The sequence below is a fragment of the Ornithodoros turicata genome, chromosome 7 (assembly GCF_037126465.1).
Source record: "Ornithodoros turicata isolate Travis chromosome 7, ASM3712646v1, whole genome shotgun sequence".
Lineage (NCBI taxonomy): Eukaryota > Metazoa > Arthropoda > Arachnida > Ixodida > Argasidae > Ornithodoros > Ornithodoros turicata.
Window position 1 is genome coordinate 13,233,616 of NC_088207.1, and position 15,904 is coordinate 13,249,519.

Below are 15,904 nucleotides of genomic sequence, written 5' to 3' on the forward strand. Positions count from 1 at the left end.
AAATGACGGTCTTCGCAATTTTTTTCAGGCTATTACCACTGTAGTAGCGAATGTGTTTCTCAGTAGAATGGGGTAAATGTGTTACATCAAACAACTCAGGAAAAGGGCCTTCTGGTCTCCGATCAGATATGCTACCAGTACACCACAACAGCGGTATTGAATCCTGATGTCCCCCCCCCCCCCCCCCCCGGTTGCTTGATTGAATTGATTTTTTAGCGTTGGAGGTTTATACGTTTGTCCGTAACTGTAGCCTGCCTTGGCTAATTCCCACTGTTTATGGGGTAAATCTGGCATGTGTTTTCTGTTTCTGTAAAAGAAATAAATAAAGAAAGAAAGAATGTGACGTTGACATGGCAAATTTGAAAGGTCAATTGGGAAAATTCAATTTCTTGCACATTAAATTTGATAGAAGTGCTCAGAAGTCATGGCAAAAATCTCCCCCTAGATAAACAGCGTTGACCCCCGTAATCTTCATAGAAGTAGATTTTTCAATACAATGTTTTTCACGTTATGTTTTGTTTTCTTCAAATTCCGTGTTAGCGCAGCGAAGCAACTGTGGCTATGAGCGGTGTACCGATGTGGACAGATGGAGAGAGGACAGCAGGAAGGAGTGGGGGGCCAGTGGGGGGACAGGGGGGGTATCACATTATGTGAAACACCATGTATATTCTTGGTCATGAACTACCTTATGACCATATTAGCAACAAAGTTGAGTTGTCATAATAATTTTCTCTCATTAAGTTTTTAATTATTAAAGATCCAAGTCTCTCACAATGATGGCATCTGTCCCTTTTGGTGCAAAGGATTATGATGTGAGGAAATGGCCCAGGTAATAAAAGCATACATAGAAATCGATGTTCAGAGGCTGGAACACAGAAGAAAAGACAACACAACACACAAGCCTCAAGTGCCTAAGAATAATGAAAGAAGGAAGCCACTGAAAAGGAGTCCCATAGCTGCCTTAACTTTTGAGTAACCTCATTCTCTCATTAATAAGGGCATATCTGGTGGTCATTTTTGTTGACCTACACTCTTAGAAATGAACTTCACCGCATAGCACGCTCCTAGCCAACCATCATTTCGATTGATATCGTTATCTGCTCTGATTTGTTGAAAACGGGAGGCGTACGCCTTTTTTGTGACACTTATGCTGTTCATAATTGTCACAAAAAAGGCGTACGCCTCCCGTTTTCAGCAAATCAGAGCAAATAACGATATCATTTGAGATGATGGTTGGCTAGGAGCGTGCTATGCGGTGAAGTTCATTTTTAAGAGTGTACCACAAACGCGGTTTCTCCCTTCCCCATTTGTAGTGAAACGGAAAAATTTCCTCCAAATCTGTTGTTTTTCCATGGGTCATTTTCTTCATGTATTATTGGTTCAATCTTTCAAAATAAAAATGAGTTCCAGATAAATATGCCCGTTTTTCGCACACAGCTATGTTTCTGTTCAGGAGCACGGAGACCATCTCCTGTTTGCATACTGTATTGTTGCCATTGCTTACAGTTCTAATTTGGCAAAATAAATAGAAGAAACAGAGAGAAAGTGAAAGTGAGAGAGAGAGAGAGAAGCAGATCAGACTTGCTTTATTGTACATATAGGGTGTTCGGGCTCGCTACAGTAGTGTAGCGCATAAAAAAAATTAAAATGCAATGGCTCCTGCACATGTGCATCTCTAAGATAGACATCGCTGTGACCACAACTCAGACTCTGCGAGGTCAAGAGCAAAACAAGTGCCCAGGTATGCATGGATGCCAAACATGGACATGAGCAGCACTATACACCATGCAAGCATTGAGACATTGTCTGAAAAAGTGGTCTCACTGCTAATTCCTCATTCAATTTTCTTGGCAGGACAGCTCACCTAGGTTTCAGGCCACAAAACAGCTGATTGCACCCTGCTTACCGAGCGTGTGATAACCCCTGCTGCAGACCTTATCCACCATCTAATCTGGCACTGATAACGTCATATTTGTTGTACATATAACTTATACGACTAATAAGATATATTATGTAAATAAAGTCTCACTGCGACATTTATTCCCTCGTGCACTGCTTGCTATGATGTTGCCAAAATTTTGCCCGAGTGTAAGCTTATCCCACTGGACAAACAAAACTGACAAATAAATATGAAACACAAATGAAAGTTGTACACTTCGGACAAGCTCGAAAAATCTGAATGCCTTCAGTGACATCACACAAAACATTCACGTTACAGATAACTGAGAGAGTGCCACGTATCTAATACTGCCACGTACCTTCGTTACGAAGTCTACGCTAAAACCACTAAAGCTTCAAGACAACCTAGAGGCGTGTTAGCGCATATCGCGGCATTTTTGTGACGAAACCAGATGCTAAAAAAAGTAGCATAAAAAAAGAAAGAAGTAAAGCAACAGCTGCACCTGAGCTTGTCTGTCCTTGCTCACAGGTCTTATCCCTCAAAATAGGCCTATCAAACAGCGTAATTACACCGTCGCAGGGTTTGCTTTGAATAGCTTCGCAATCACACTCACAAAACGCGAGCTCACACCGTGTGCAGAGTTGTCCTGCGAGTACTAAATCTTACCAACCATACCGCACGCCACAACTACAATGAACAGTAGATCATGCAGTGGAGCAAAAGTTGCCCCAAAATCCGCTATAACTGACGGAGAATCGTGGTTGTCCCACAAACAGCACGGTTCGTCAAAGCGCTAAATGTAGCGGATTTGCAATATCCAGCACAAATTTTGTTTGCGCCACATTTGAACCCGTTGGAAGAGTCTAGCACCTAACCTTTGTTGAAACCTGTTACCTTTGAAAGCTGGACACTCTTCCCATTCCTTTCGATAACGTTGTCTGTACTTGGTTCCTTGTTTCATCACCCATTTGTCGGCGTCTTGTTTATCATTCATGATCAGTCCTGTGGAATTTTGTACACGGTTGTAGAATACGTAGAACAACTTCCGTTTACACTTTTTTACTTCTACGCGCCTCGTTTATTTACACGGAACCATGTAAGACGACAATTTCACGTTTCGTGCATGGAAAGAGCGGACAAAGTGCTAGCTATTTTCGGTACAAACCGGTAGTTAGTTTCGTATATATGGAAATTGACTTGACAATGTCGAACAACTTCATAACCATTTGACAATCTATTAAACGGCACAAAGCACGTATCACTAAATAAATAATGCCACAAAATATTTCGTACTTGTTTTTTCACTATTAGCCCTTCACATGACGCATTAAACATCAGCAGGTAGCAACAATGGCAACGGTTTGTCGACTCGAGTCAATCGTCAATCCATGCCAATCCAGGAAGTAGCAAGTAGCCACACGGAATTTAATGTAGTCGAAACAAGGGAATAATTTGATGTCTGAAAAGTGTTTCCCGAGTTTTATCTAATTGAAACTGCATTGTACTGTCAGAAATGGCTTTGTGTCACATGATTACAAGACTCAACCGACTTGCTAATCGACAGAGCATGCATAACATAGGACAGGCCGCAACTGGTGCGTATACACGCTTCACCTGCACCTCGTTAGTTACATCGATGATCGTCGCTGCGTTTCGTTCATGAATTTGTAACGCGTAAAAGCAATAGCGTTTCTGTCATCACCAAATTTTGTTGGTTGTTCTACAAGATCATGATATACGCTAGACGCTAGGTGACAGCGAAGTTCCATTTTCGGCATCTCATCCTCCTAACAGCAACCTTTGTAGCCTGCTGCGAGGAAGAAGTTTGTTCAGCAAATGTAGTCATAAAAAAAGGCATCATTTGGAGCAGTTCACACGGGAAAGTGGACTCGGTCCGTGACATCTTGCATCACATCATTTGTTCATCGCTCTCACCGCTTCTAGGCGACATAGTCGATGTAACGTCTGCACTTTCTCATTTTCACATGGTCTCTCGCACACTCATACACACTACTCTGCTTCTCTGTACACACGAATTCATCATCGTCATCAACCACAGCTGCTAAAACCAAAAATGAGCTCCTATCTTGCTTGTAACCTTGGGACGATTGATATAAAAACGGAGGATTATTAATTTGAGTAATAAGCCGCAATTCCATTTAGGTCATCAGTTCAGCACAAGTCAAGCATATTGCAAGAAAACTTTGTAAGTACGAAATTGTTTAATTAAGCTGGACGCTGTCAGTAATACGGTAATTTGTGTAACTCGAGCATAGTTTACGGAACATCTGGGGTGCCGCATTTCTCCACTGGGGTGACACCCAAGCAGCAAACACCCATACTGAGAGACGGATAGAACAGCCGGTCACCCATTTCTTATTTGATCTATTCCCGATAGCTTGTTGGGGGGCCTCTAAATACGCCAGTGCCGTGTTCCGTAAACTTTTGCCCAAAGCTGTACCTATTAGAGTACTGCATGGGCTCAGGCTTATCTGAAAGCCGAGCCCATGGTCGAGGTAATGTCTTCTTTTTGCAGGCCTGGGTCGGGCTCGCACATTGCCGGTCCTAGATTGGGCTTGAGCATGTGCTACCCCACTGTTAGTCATACCCCCTGTCACATGGCAGACCTAATGGCATTCCCAGCGAATGACAGTCACATCGAATGTCATTAATTTGTCTCGCATCGAGCTGCACGAAGAAACAAAATGTCATTTGCAATTGACGTCAGTGTTGATAATTAAGATATAGGGCTGAACATGTAAAGCATTATACAAGTACATTAGTTACATTTTTATTTTGTTTGTTCGAAACTAGCGAAACGTTAGACTATTTCACAAAATTGCGTCTTTTTCAAAGACACTTAATTGGCTAAGTACCACGAGCAAAGACAGCTAAGAAGCCTATCCACACCGCACTTGGCAAGGTGGCGGCTGGGAACGAGGGTAGTTCTCCGAAAAACCGTATTTAGCCTTCCTTCCTTCGTGTCAAAAGTTATCAAATTTGTGATAAGATATTGGAGTACAACTTTTCATTCGTCTTTCATTTCATCAAATGGCTTATCGTTGTCGTTTTTGCTACCTCTCCACTGCGAGGATACGCTGTCGGTGCGAGAGGGAAAAGCGAATGAGTTCCCCGAACTCATTTGCTGGGAATGACATTCGGTTTGCTGTGTGACAAGGGTATTAGCTACAGTCAACTTTTACAGCCCACTACACTAGGCCGGGTAACAAAGAAATTTCTTGTGCTCGGGCCAGGTCCGGGATGATAGACCTAGAAATTCTTTTGGGCTTGAGCGGGGCCTGGGCCAGCTATGTAGCAGTTGTGATGGGCCCATGCAGATAAATCAAAGGTGGGCTTGTCCTGGGCCCAAGAATGTGACCCACGCAGTGCTCTAGTGCCTATTAAAACAACCAGGCCAGCAATCAGTGGCTGTGCTGCTCTTACATGTGTGTTTGTTTGTTTGTTTGCTTGCTTGGATTTATTTAATAACATGCCTACCTCTGTAGTGAGTCCTTTGTACCAGCCTCTGTGGATGTCTGTTCTGTAATAATTTCACCAAATTACTGCGAACAACGCAGTAGAGTATCCTGCCTGTGGCGAAGAAACACTGCAAATTATCATAATCAAAATAGTCGTGTTTTTGCTGTTCTGTACTGTAATTGCAGTAATCCTATTTCTGTGGGTTGAAGGACAGATGATGGCATGATTGATTTATTATTTTAGATATACAGCCGGCCTCCGCTAGTTACGTGGGAGAAAAACTGAATTTGGAGCAATCGTTGCAGTTTATTCAAAAATTTAAACCTGTTTGTTTGTTGCTTGGCTGTTAAGGGTGATAATCTAGGTTCCTTATTTTAAATTGTTATTAAGGAGTCTCTTTCGTAAGTATTGTGAATGAACCTAAACACATTTTTCTGTATAGTTTCTAATTTGATGGCAAAATCTTGCATGTATGGGACATAGGCTGAATGAACTATTAAGATAAACACAACATCTAAGCGTTACAAACTCCCAAGCAGTGATGTGAACTTTTTGTCTTAACAAACAAACAAACAAACTGCCATTTTACACTGCATGTATGGGTCCCAAAACTATGCTTGCCTCTTTGAGGACAGATTGGTCTTATAACCGTCAAGTTGGTTATGGACATCAAAATTCTTTTCAGATGCTTTCTGGCAGATGTTGTTGCTGTGAATGGTCCACTTCAACTCATGTGTTATCGTCATACCAATATATTTGTATTGCTCAATCCGGGTAATAGATAAGTTGTCACAGCGTAACAAAACATCAAACGTCGCTTTTTACGCGCCGCCGTCTAAATTACATTACTGATTATGCATTAATACTGTGCACCCTTGTAGATGCAGTTTAACATTATAGAATCTGTTGTGTTGACTGTCATAGAGTTGAAGCTGATCGTCCCTGCTCTTGACATTGAAATAAACCACAGTCATAAGCAAACACTGAAATTTTAAAACTCATACCAGTGTTGTTGATAAAAATGATAGTCCAACACCAATCCCTGAGGATAACCCAAAGCGGTGGATGATACACAGTAGATACACAACAGTGATACTGATCGGCACCTGGATTGATGGATCACTTTTGTTTCCAGACACACGCACAAGGATTACTTTAGCAATTTTCAATTGTTACGGGACAATACTACCTAACAAGGATTTATCGAAAATTGAAATTTGCTTACCTATTCTGTATTTTTTGAAATAGTTAGCAATGTTTCGACACATAAGTTGTACCCTCAGATAAACTATGACTGGTACGCCGAGGTAGGTAATGCTGGAAAGCAAGCAAGGACATGTGTGTGCAAAAAGTGAATTGTTCCTTTAACTGTGGAAACTCGTTTTCAGTAGGCAGTAGAACGAAAATCCAAAAGGGCTGCCAGGTACAGATACACAGAGAAAAAAAAAGGGGGGAACTGGTGTACCGAAGAGGGGGAGCGAAGAAATGGGGGGGGGGGAGGGGGTGACGTTTCGTGCGAAAGCTCTTCTTCAGACTGGAGGGACGGAAAGTGGGGGATGTCGGGAAACATGTTGTATATACCGCACAGCCCGCTAGGGGGCTAACACGAGATCCCTGTAAGAGGGCGGCATGTTACAACACGTGCCGACAAACTAGAATCCTAAAATGAGTCTTTCATTAAGAGCTCCTGGATGAGTCGAGTTGACATGGTAGATAAGGCGTCTTTCTTCCCGTTTACGTGAATTGTTGAAACCGGATCGAAGAACGATAACTCGAGCGTTATCAGCACTATGGGTCGAACTGGAAAAATGCTTGGAAATCAGAGTCATTTGGTGGTTGCTGATGTTATCAGACTGTTGTAAAAGTATTAGGCGGCGGTGTTCACGGAACCTTTCGTGTAGTTTCCTCTCGGTTTCTCCGATGTATAGAAGATTTGGGCAGATAGAACAAAATATTGCATATATTATGTTAGCTGACTTGCATGTGTAGTGGCCGGACGTGTGGATATATCGACCATTGGAGCCCTGAAGGCGATAGTTGGGTCCGACATGGGCACAGGTTAAGCGCTGTGGTCCCTGGGAAGGAAAAGTCCCGTTTTCTTCTTCGTCATCTTTTTGGATGCGGCTGCGCACAAGAAGGGCTCTCAGGTTTGGGGGGCGTCTGTAGGAAATTGTCGTGCCAGTGGAGAGCTGTCCGGAATTGAAAAGGTCTTCCGAGCCAGAGTTCATTCGTCGCATAAAGTTAGAGATGGCTGGGTGATATTCAACTGTTAAAGGCAATGAGGATTTTTTGTTGGAGGTTGCTGGGATAAGTGTAGCCGACCTGGGGATAGGCGCTACGCGGGCGGCAGCCCTCCCAAGGAGGGGCAAGGGGTAATCACGGGAGGCGTAAAAAATCTTTCATTTCGGCAAGTTGATTTAAAAAATCTGAATCTTCACTGCAAATGCGGCGCAGCCGTAAGAATTGTGAAAAGGGGATAGAATCCTTGACATGTCTGGGGTGTCAGGAAGAATAGGACAAGTAGCTGTGAGAGTCCGTTTCTTTGTAAAAGTAACTTGTTCGCAGTTTTGAAGGTATAACTGATATGGTGAGGTCTAAGAAGTTTAAGGCGTCGTGCGAAGAGGCAGACGTGAACTTGATCGACGGGTGAAAATTACTGAAAGCGTCGATGAACTTTTGGAGCTCCGTTGGCATTCATGCATTATCAGTAGGGCCAATTTCATCAGTGGTATCAGTAGGATAATTTTTGGCATTGCCTATAAATGCCTAAATACGATTTTCGGGGTTGCCTGCCTTTTTATCGGCTCTATTGAAATGTGGCCGTGTTTAACATTTTTGGATGCCATAACGGCATTTTTCAGAGGTGCAAGTGTGAGTGCACCTTTCAGGCTCATGCTGAGTGCCGCATTTTACTTTCTGTTTCTGTGTGTTTACATCTTTTGGTTTCCTAAAGTACCTTGGTTCTCTAGAAGGAATTCATGTTTATGACCTTCCCCAGTCCCTTGTTACAGTTTCTGATACTGTTGTCTTTCGTAATAGATTGGCTACTTATCTTGGTTTATAATCCTGCATTTGCATAGTTTGCTCCTGTGTACTTTTTGCATAATTTCAGGTCTCCTGTACTCTTTGTATACATGTATTCTCCCCCGTTCATGTAACGGCCCAGGGGGGCATTTGAAGTAGTACCATACCAGAGCCGTTTATAGAGAGAGTTTGGCCATTGGGAGGAGCCTAACTGAAAGCGCGTCATGCGACGTCACGGCTGAACGACCTCCCTCGTCGTTCTCTATTGTTATCCAGCCGTCAACAGGTCGCAGACGCCATATTGATGCTGATCGTTGTTTACAATCCAAGGAGAGAAGACACGTGCGTACTTCTTGCTTCGAAAGCCTTTCGAACCTTGAACTCTTTGTTTTGCAACAAAGCCCCACTTATCACTGGCGCCAGTGGGTCATAAGCCGATTATTCCTGTAGACTGCATTGAACACGGCCACGAAGAAGTCGACCAGCTGGCGGACAGCATCAATATGGCGCGGACTAGATGGCTGATAAGCGGATTCCGCTCGGATTCAGGCTTTTTGGGCGGCGCAACGACGACTCTGACGTCGAAAATAAGCTCCTCCCATGAGGCGGCAAGAGATCAAAGAATGGCCAAACTCTCCCTATAAATGGCTCTGTACCATACATAAATGGTCAAAACATTTGACCTTTCTCGGCCTTTCAAGATCTTCGAGGGCGGCAAACTAATGGTATTATTCAATGTAGCGTGGTTTTAGTCCGCCTCAGAATTCGTGTACCGGGAGTCAAAGCTTCTATGGTATCGTAGTCTTAAAACGATCAAGTTCATTCTGAAACACCAACAAACCATCCAAAGAGCGTACCAGATTAATGTGCCTGTTTTTTTCCTATTTTGGTCTTTTTAAGGGCATAATTGCCTGCTTGTTTCCATAGTTTTTAGAGCCTAAATTTCGGGGCCCTTATTATCACTCATGCAGTCTCTTGTTTCATTCATATTTTTTCTGCTCAAACTATATTGTTCATTCTCACCCACACCTTCTCAGTTGTTTGGTGATCTCATCAGTGCCCATGCAGAAGCAGAAATTAACTTGAAAGGTGCTTACTTCTACGTAGAAATGACTACACCGTAATGACCGATGACGGCTCCACAATTGTGTGCTGGCATCCTGAGAGGGAGTTCCCTTATGAACACACAAAGGTAAGCTTTCAAAGTGGTTACCTCGTGAAAGTTTTGCTACTTGTCATTCATACTGTCTTCCCATACAGCCTTTACCTGTGATTGAGCCACGAGTCAGAGAGGTATGTAGTTTTCGTATTTTTGGAATATTAGTTCCATTTTGAAAAATGTCGCATCACAGTGGCACAGGTATTTTGGCAAAGTTTGCGTCGCGTTGGTTTAATGGGGGTTTGCTCTCTGGGCTTGAATAGGGTGACTCGGTGCTGAAGCTTCAAGTGCGAGTGGACAGCTTGAAGCGTGGTTACAGGAATGAACGCTTAGAAATTGAAGAGCTGTGCAAGCTCACGTACACCACCAAGCACAGATGGTATCCAAGGTAAATGCATGTTGTTGACTTTCCATCAATATAAGCCAGGCTGCTACCATGGAAAATGGCAACAACGTACATGTTTTGTGTGTTGTCCATGGCACACATAACCAATGTAATGTTATTACATACATTACATACGTGCCATGCTGTGTTTGTTGAGGTTCTCCAGAACCGTGCTTTTTAGTTTGCCATGCATGTCTACCCTAGAAAGTATGCTTTGCTTGTTTTTTGCAGGAACGAGGAAAAATACAAGGACCCAAATCCTCCAATTGACAGAGAAGGACTCTAGAGCAATAGATATGTACTCCAAGGAAATACAGCAGCTTAGCGCATCGTTCTTGTTGAAAATGAATGAGGCAGTGTGATTTCAAACAAACAAACATACAAAACTCTTCTATTGTTTTGCTGTCTGCTGCATGCTGTTGCGCAGCTGTTTCCTACCAGACTCCAAGCTGACTGAAACTGCTATTCACTTGTGCTCGAGATCAAAGTAGGATGAAAGGGGGATGAGTAATTCATCGCATAATGCATCATGATGAAATATTTCATGAAAAATGCGTATGTGTTTGTGCAAGCATGCTACGTGATTGAAGCGATGTTAGGGTTTGATATCATGGTTGCTACAGTGGATCCACTCTGATATGTAACTTGAAGGAATGAGATGTGCTGATTTGTTGTGAGTGATTTCTAGCTGGTTACTCAGAGTTTTAATCCCATATTGCTGACACATACTCTCGCTATGGTCAGATGAGTGTCTTGTAGATAACAAATTTAAAGTTAGTTTTGGGTAGGACAGAAGTTTCTTTTGAGGTATGCCAGCGTCCGATTAGCACATTTTTGATGCCACATTCAATGTGATTATTTCAGCTAAGATTAGCAGTATGAATGTACAGGTAACTATATGATTCAACAGATTCAGGAACAACACCATCAAGATGTGTTGGTTACGTGCTCGTGGGGACGAGAGATTTGCACGTGTTTACACTTTTTAGCATTTACATTCATTTGCCATGTGTCACACACACACCAGGAGGAGAGAGAGTAGATGTGAGGCTCAAGTGCATGAGTGTTGTTGTCGGTAGATATTTCGAGAATACCACAAGCATCTGCAAATAAATGAATCAAAGGAGCAAAGGCAGTTGGGGAGATCCCTGATGTAATGAATAGTAAGGGCCCAAGAGCAGAACATCCGTAAAGTAATGAGCACAAACACTAAAGACGAACACAAGAGAAGTGGACGGGACGAGCGCAAATGGTCACCTGGGTGATTTCACGCGGAATCAGGCAGGGTGGTCCAGTCGGCCTCTCCGATTTTTTTCTTTCAAACACATGTCAAAGCCTAGTCTGTAGGAAGAATATTGACAGTGAAATTAATTGAAAATAGTTAGTAGTTATGTGTTAATTAGTTACCGTTCATATGCGGACGCTTCGACAACAGCGCTTCCTATGAAGTTTGATGCAGCGTATCTTCATAACCATTCAACATATTCAGCCGAATTATTTTTCGACATGCTGTCACCGGTTGGCCGCGTTGTATCCCAGGTTACGAAGATTCGAAGGTCTTCCTTTGTCCAGTTTTAAAAATTGCAAAGTTGCATTATTTGTAAATTTGCACCTCACTGATCTTCTTTCAGTTGTGATACCTAAAAGTAATTTATGTCATTCTGTTCGCCTCGAAATGATCTTTCTTCTCGTAGCAAGCACGTCGTTTCGTGATTTGGGACAATGCATCGAGCGTCAGTTTTGTGAAGGGTGGTCTACTGAAAATTGATAAATTCAATAGCCCGCTTCTCATATACAGTGAACCCTCGTTAATGTGCCCCCCCCCTTTTAATCTGACATACACGCTTTATGACCGCTTTTCTCGGAAACCGTTCCGCTGGCATGTAACTCATTAATATCTCAATCTGTTTATGGCACAATGACCAAGGTTTTTATCACAAGTAGGGTCAAACACAGGCATTATCTACTCGTTATTATGACCGCGTCACACGACCCTCAGAGGAGCCCCCGGGAGAGGCCATGCGCTTCATGCTGTAGAGCGTCCAGGTTTGGGACGAACCCTGAAATTGTTGACCTCGAGGTTATGCTCCTATCGCTGTTCGAACCACTGAAATGCTTAAAAAGGCGGTGGCCATGTGCAGGAGCAGGTCACGCTGTGCTGCTACTGTCATCACGTAAGGATGGAAGAGGACTGATCTGGCAGCCGGAATGAAGAGCGGCGTTACACAAATGAGGCAGCAAATAGTTATTTTTTTACCAAAGAAAGAACATTGATAATGTGTCCACAATAGACCTCTACCAGAGAAACGTCGTCATGACGTTTGTAGACAGACTGAAACCGAAACAAATCGGAAGGAGAGGGCTGGGTTCCACGAACGGGCACTTGTTCGCTACCTCCCATTGAGAGAAAAGTAGGACCGAAGGTCTCGTCCCTTCCAGGGCCCATCGTAATCCCCTCAAGACCGTGGCTTCCGGGCGCGACCTCGTTCACCTCAAGCTTCGAGCGTAGTTCAACTCTACCAAATTTGTGGCGCTGTCGAGCACTATGACGTCATTTGTTTACAAACAGGGAGAGGTCTATTGATGGTGCTATTGTCCACTCACAAAAATTAATTACTGATAATTGCTCGAAGCAGACATTGTTTAAAGATTGCTCAGAAAATAAATCATAATTACGCACGCTCTTGTTGCGCGTAGCGGTCTGTCCGATCCGCAGAGGGTGCGTTTCTCGCTAATATGCCAATTCGCTTTATGACCAAAATCCGCAGAAACGGCACTGGTCATATTAACGAGGGTACACTGCCCATTCGTGACGTTGTTCATATTTCTCACAAACTTTGTTCACGACGACTCAAAATGGCACATCAAATGGAAATTTGCTTCAGAGATGGGTGAAGTTACATTTCAGAGGTGCAAAATGCGACTTCTGCAGCGACTTCTCAGTAAAGTGGGCAGCAACGGCTAGAGCTGTTCTTTTTTCTCTCGAGACCTCTGAAAAGTGCACTATTATATGTAAAATGAAGTCAAAATAGTGCTTTGAGAACATTTCTTCAACAAACAACATTAACTGTGAAAATAAAAAAAATATGAAGAACCTGCACAGAAGCGTGCCGATGAGGCGAGAAATGAAATTGAACGCACTTCTGATCGCTTTTGCTGCTGTGGACCTCAGGTTGCACAGTGTACCCCTCCGACTCTGTCACATGCACTCTTGTCATCCCCATTTGCAGTGAACACCCACTTTGATGTCACGTAGTTTGTATTTGGAAGTTCGTATAGTCTGTACCGATTCTTGAAATGGACAGCGGACATGTAGGTAATTGTTGATGATGTAGTAATTTTCATCCAGCCAGGCTTCAATGATGTTGGCAGCGAGTCTTAAACTTCCTTCGTCGCACCTGCAGTCCTCTTCATGTCCCTGTCCTCACCAGTCAAAAATTGTAGCAGCAAAAATTGTAAAAGCAGCAGCCGTCCAGTCCTGCCTGTGTTTTACCCACTCTTGTCCGTGTCTTGCCTGCTGCTTGTCATACGTTATGAACTGGCACCAGCTACCCCGCATTGTCCCCGCAGTGAAAAATTGTACCTTCTTCCTCCCATACAGAACCCATGCATATCATGCTTTAATGCAGCCTCTTAAATTTCTTCTATTCAAAGTTGATGTCTTTTGTTAAATACATGTTTTCAAAGCCCTATTTTGCCTTTATTTCACATAACAGTGCACTGTTGTGTGGGCACCAGGGAAGAAAGAAGAGCTACAGCTGTTGCTGCACCCTTTACCGAGAAGTCGCTGCAGGGGCATTCTTTGCACCTCTGAAATGTAATTTCACCCATGTCTGAAGGAAATTTTCACATGACGCGCTATTTTGAGTCGTCATGAACAACGTCTGTGAGAAATATGATCGACGTCACGAATGGGCATGTGGGAAGCACGCTGTTGAATTTGCTCATGTTTGGTAGACCGCCGCTCACGAAACGGCCGATGAAACGGCCACGAAACGGCCAAATCACAAAACGATGTGCCCACTACGAGAAGAAAGGGCTTTTCGAGACGAATACAGTGACATAAAGTGCTTGTAGGTATCACAAATGCAAGAAGAGCAGTCAGGTGCCAAAAAAAGGTGCCTCTTTAACTGCACAAGGGCAGAACTTCGAATTTTAAGAACCTAGGACGTGGGCAACCACGGACAGTATTTTAAAAAATTCGGCTGAATATTTTGAATGGTTATGAAGATACGCGGCGTCAAACTTCATAGGAACCGCTGTGGTCGAAACGTCCGCATTTCAACGGTAATTAATTGAAAAATAACTACAAAATATTTTCAATTACTTTCACTGCCAATATAGTTTCTAGGGATAGGCTTTAATATATGTGTTTGAAAGAAAAAAGTTGTAGACGTCGACTGGACCACCTGCCTGACACTGAGTAAAATCACCCAGCTGTCTTTATTTGGCCTTTGCCAGGAAAAAAGTCTGTGAGTGGGTTAAGTCAGAGCATAAAGTTCGCTTGATTGCCGTGTACAAGGATTCTTGGCTCACACATTGTTTATCTAGTCTTTTGATACGATACGCTTCTGCCATTTCTCTCGCTGTTACGTCCCTATATTCTTACAAACTATATCTTGGCGTCTTTGATTTTTTGAATCCGTGTTAGCGCCGCGAAGCCACTGTGGGTATGAGCGGCGTATAGATGTGGACAGGTGGAGAGAGGACAGCAGGAAGGAGTGAGGGATTAGTATGCGTTCTGGGCCGACTTCAGGGGGAAATGTGTCGGGAAAACCCAGGGTCAGCAGCACAGCCAGTGGCAGGATTCGAACCCACAACTCCCAGTCTTGGGCACGACCTTGGCTACCACCAACGAGCGGGATGCTTTAACCCACTCTGCAGGGTTGCTGATCTTGGTGTCCGTAAACCGTGGTCAATGTGTACACCTTACAATGTGCTGGCAAGTGTACATACACCCAACGTGTCATTACATCCAACGTCCAGTTACATCCAAAACAAGCCGTTACGTCCAACGTGCTGTTACATCCTTTTTTGGCCACTACATTCACGGGTCATTACATCCAACGAGCCAGTACATCCAGCGAGTCATCACATCCATCAGGCCAGTACACCCAACTGACACAGAACACTCAGTCAATGTTCTTGTTGGTGTTCTCTGATTGTCACGCAGATCCTTCGATCGACCATCTCAAACCCGGCTCATTCCAACATCGCTGCCCTATGCTTTATTGTCGCACCTACGTCAGTGGCCTGCAAGTGTTGAGGTCGTTAATACCTTATTTGTTCTCAAACTTAGGAGGAGAGCCTCTAGGTCAGTGGTCCCAATACCAATGTCACTGTTCTGCGCTTTATTGTCAATGACCTTCACCTATGAGATAGCGCCCTGTGAGTGAATCACGTGGTGTGAATACCAGATAGGGACGGGAAGGTGCACACACAGGGTTACCTGAATCCGGGAAGAACCACGGGTTGACCCGGAAACGGGTTATCGATGTTGCTTGGACAACTTTAGTTTCCAACTTGCTGTTCATTCAGATGGGTTGTGTTGCTGCTATGGACGTAGGAGAAGTCAAATTTGCGACGTCGAAGCGGTGATCTCATCACCCAGTGGTTCAGTACAAGAGTAGAAGATGGCAAGGTGCAGTGGTGGAATTTTCTTTCATAGCTGTGCATCCAAAAGACCCTTCAGTGCTCAAGTACCGGTGTATATTTTGCTACGACCTCAGCGTCAAGTCAAAAGAGGCGGACAGCAAGTCTGCGGTGCCAGTAGCCCACGTCACACTAAAGAATATCATTCTTCAAGTGGATCTCTACTTCCCAACGACAGTGCACTCCTGTGACCCAATGCGAGCAATCGTCTGAGTCCAAGGTCTACGAATTAAGGTATATATGTACGAGAAGAGAAAGGAGATAAGGCACACGCGTAAGCATCTCATGTGTCATTTACCGATGC

The 15,904-nt window shown here is 43.6% G+C and overlaps 2 protein-coding genes across 4 annotated transcripts in view; one reads left to right on the forward strand and one right to left on the reverse strand.

Moving 5' to 3' along the window:
* Positions 1 to 3,062, reverse strand: part of LOC135400212 (acylamino-acid-releasing enzyme-like) — a 55,065-nt gene extending 52,003 nt beyond the window's left edge. Inside the window, exon 1 of one of the 3 annotated variants that reach the window (XM_064631970.1) lies at positions 2,795 to 3,062. In XM_064631970.1, coding sequence (XP_064488040.1) covers positions 2,795 to 2,894 — 100 coding nt within the window. In that variant the 5' untranslated portion in view covers positions 2,895 to 3,062. The other 2 variants (XM_064631973.1, XM_064631972.1) reach the window with 2 other exon arrangements.
* Positions 3,063 to 3,284: 222 nt separating this feature from the next.
* Positions 3,285 to 13,640, forward strand: LOC135400214 (large ribosomal subunit protein mL42-like). Its single transcript, XM_064631974.1, has 6 exons — positions 3,285 to 3,495; positions 4,064 to 4,106; positions 9,512 to 9,596; positions 9,665 to 9,697; positions 9,827 to 9,951; positions 10,180 to 13,640. Exons 1-6 carry the CDS (start codon positions 3,414 to 3,416, stop codon positions 10,232 to 10,234), a joined length of 423 nt encoding a protein of 140 aa, XP_064488044.1. The 5' UTR covers positions 3,285 to 3,413; the 3' UTR covers positions 10,235 to 13,640.
* Positions 13,641 to 15,904: the final 2,264 nt, after the last annotated feature.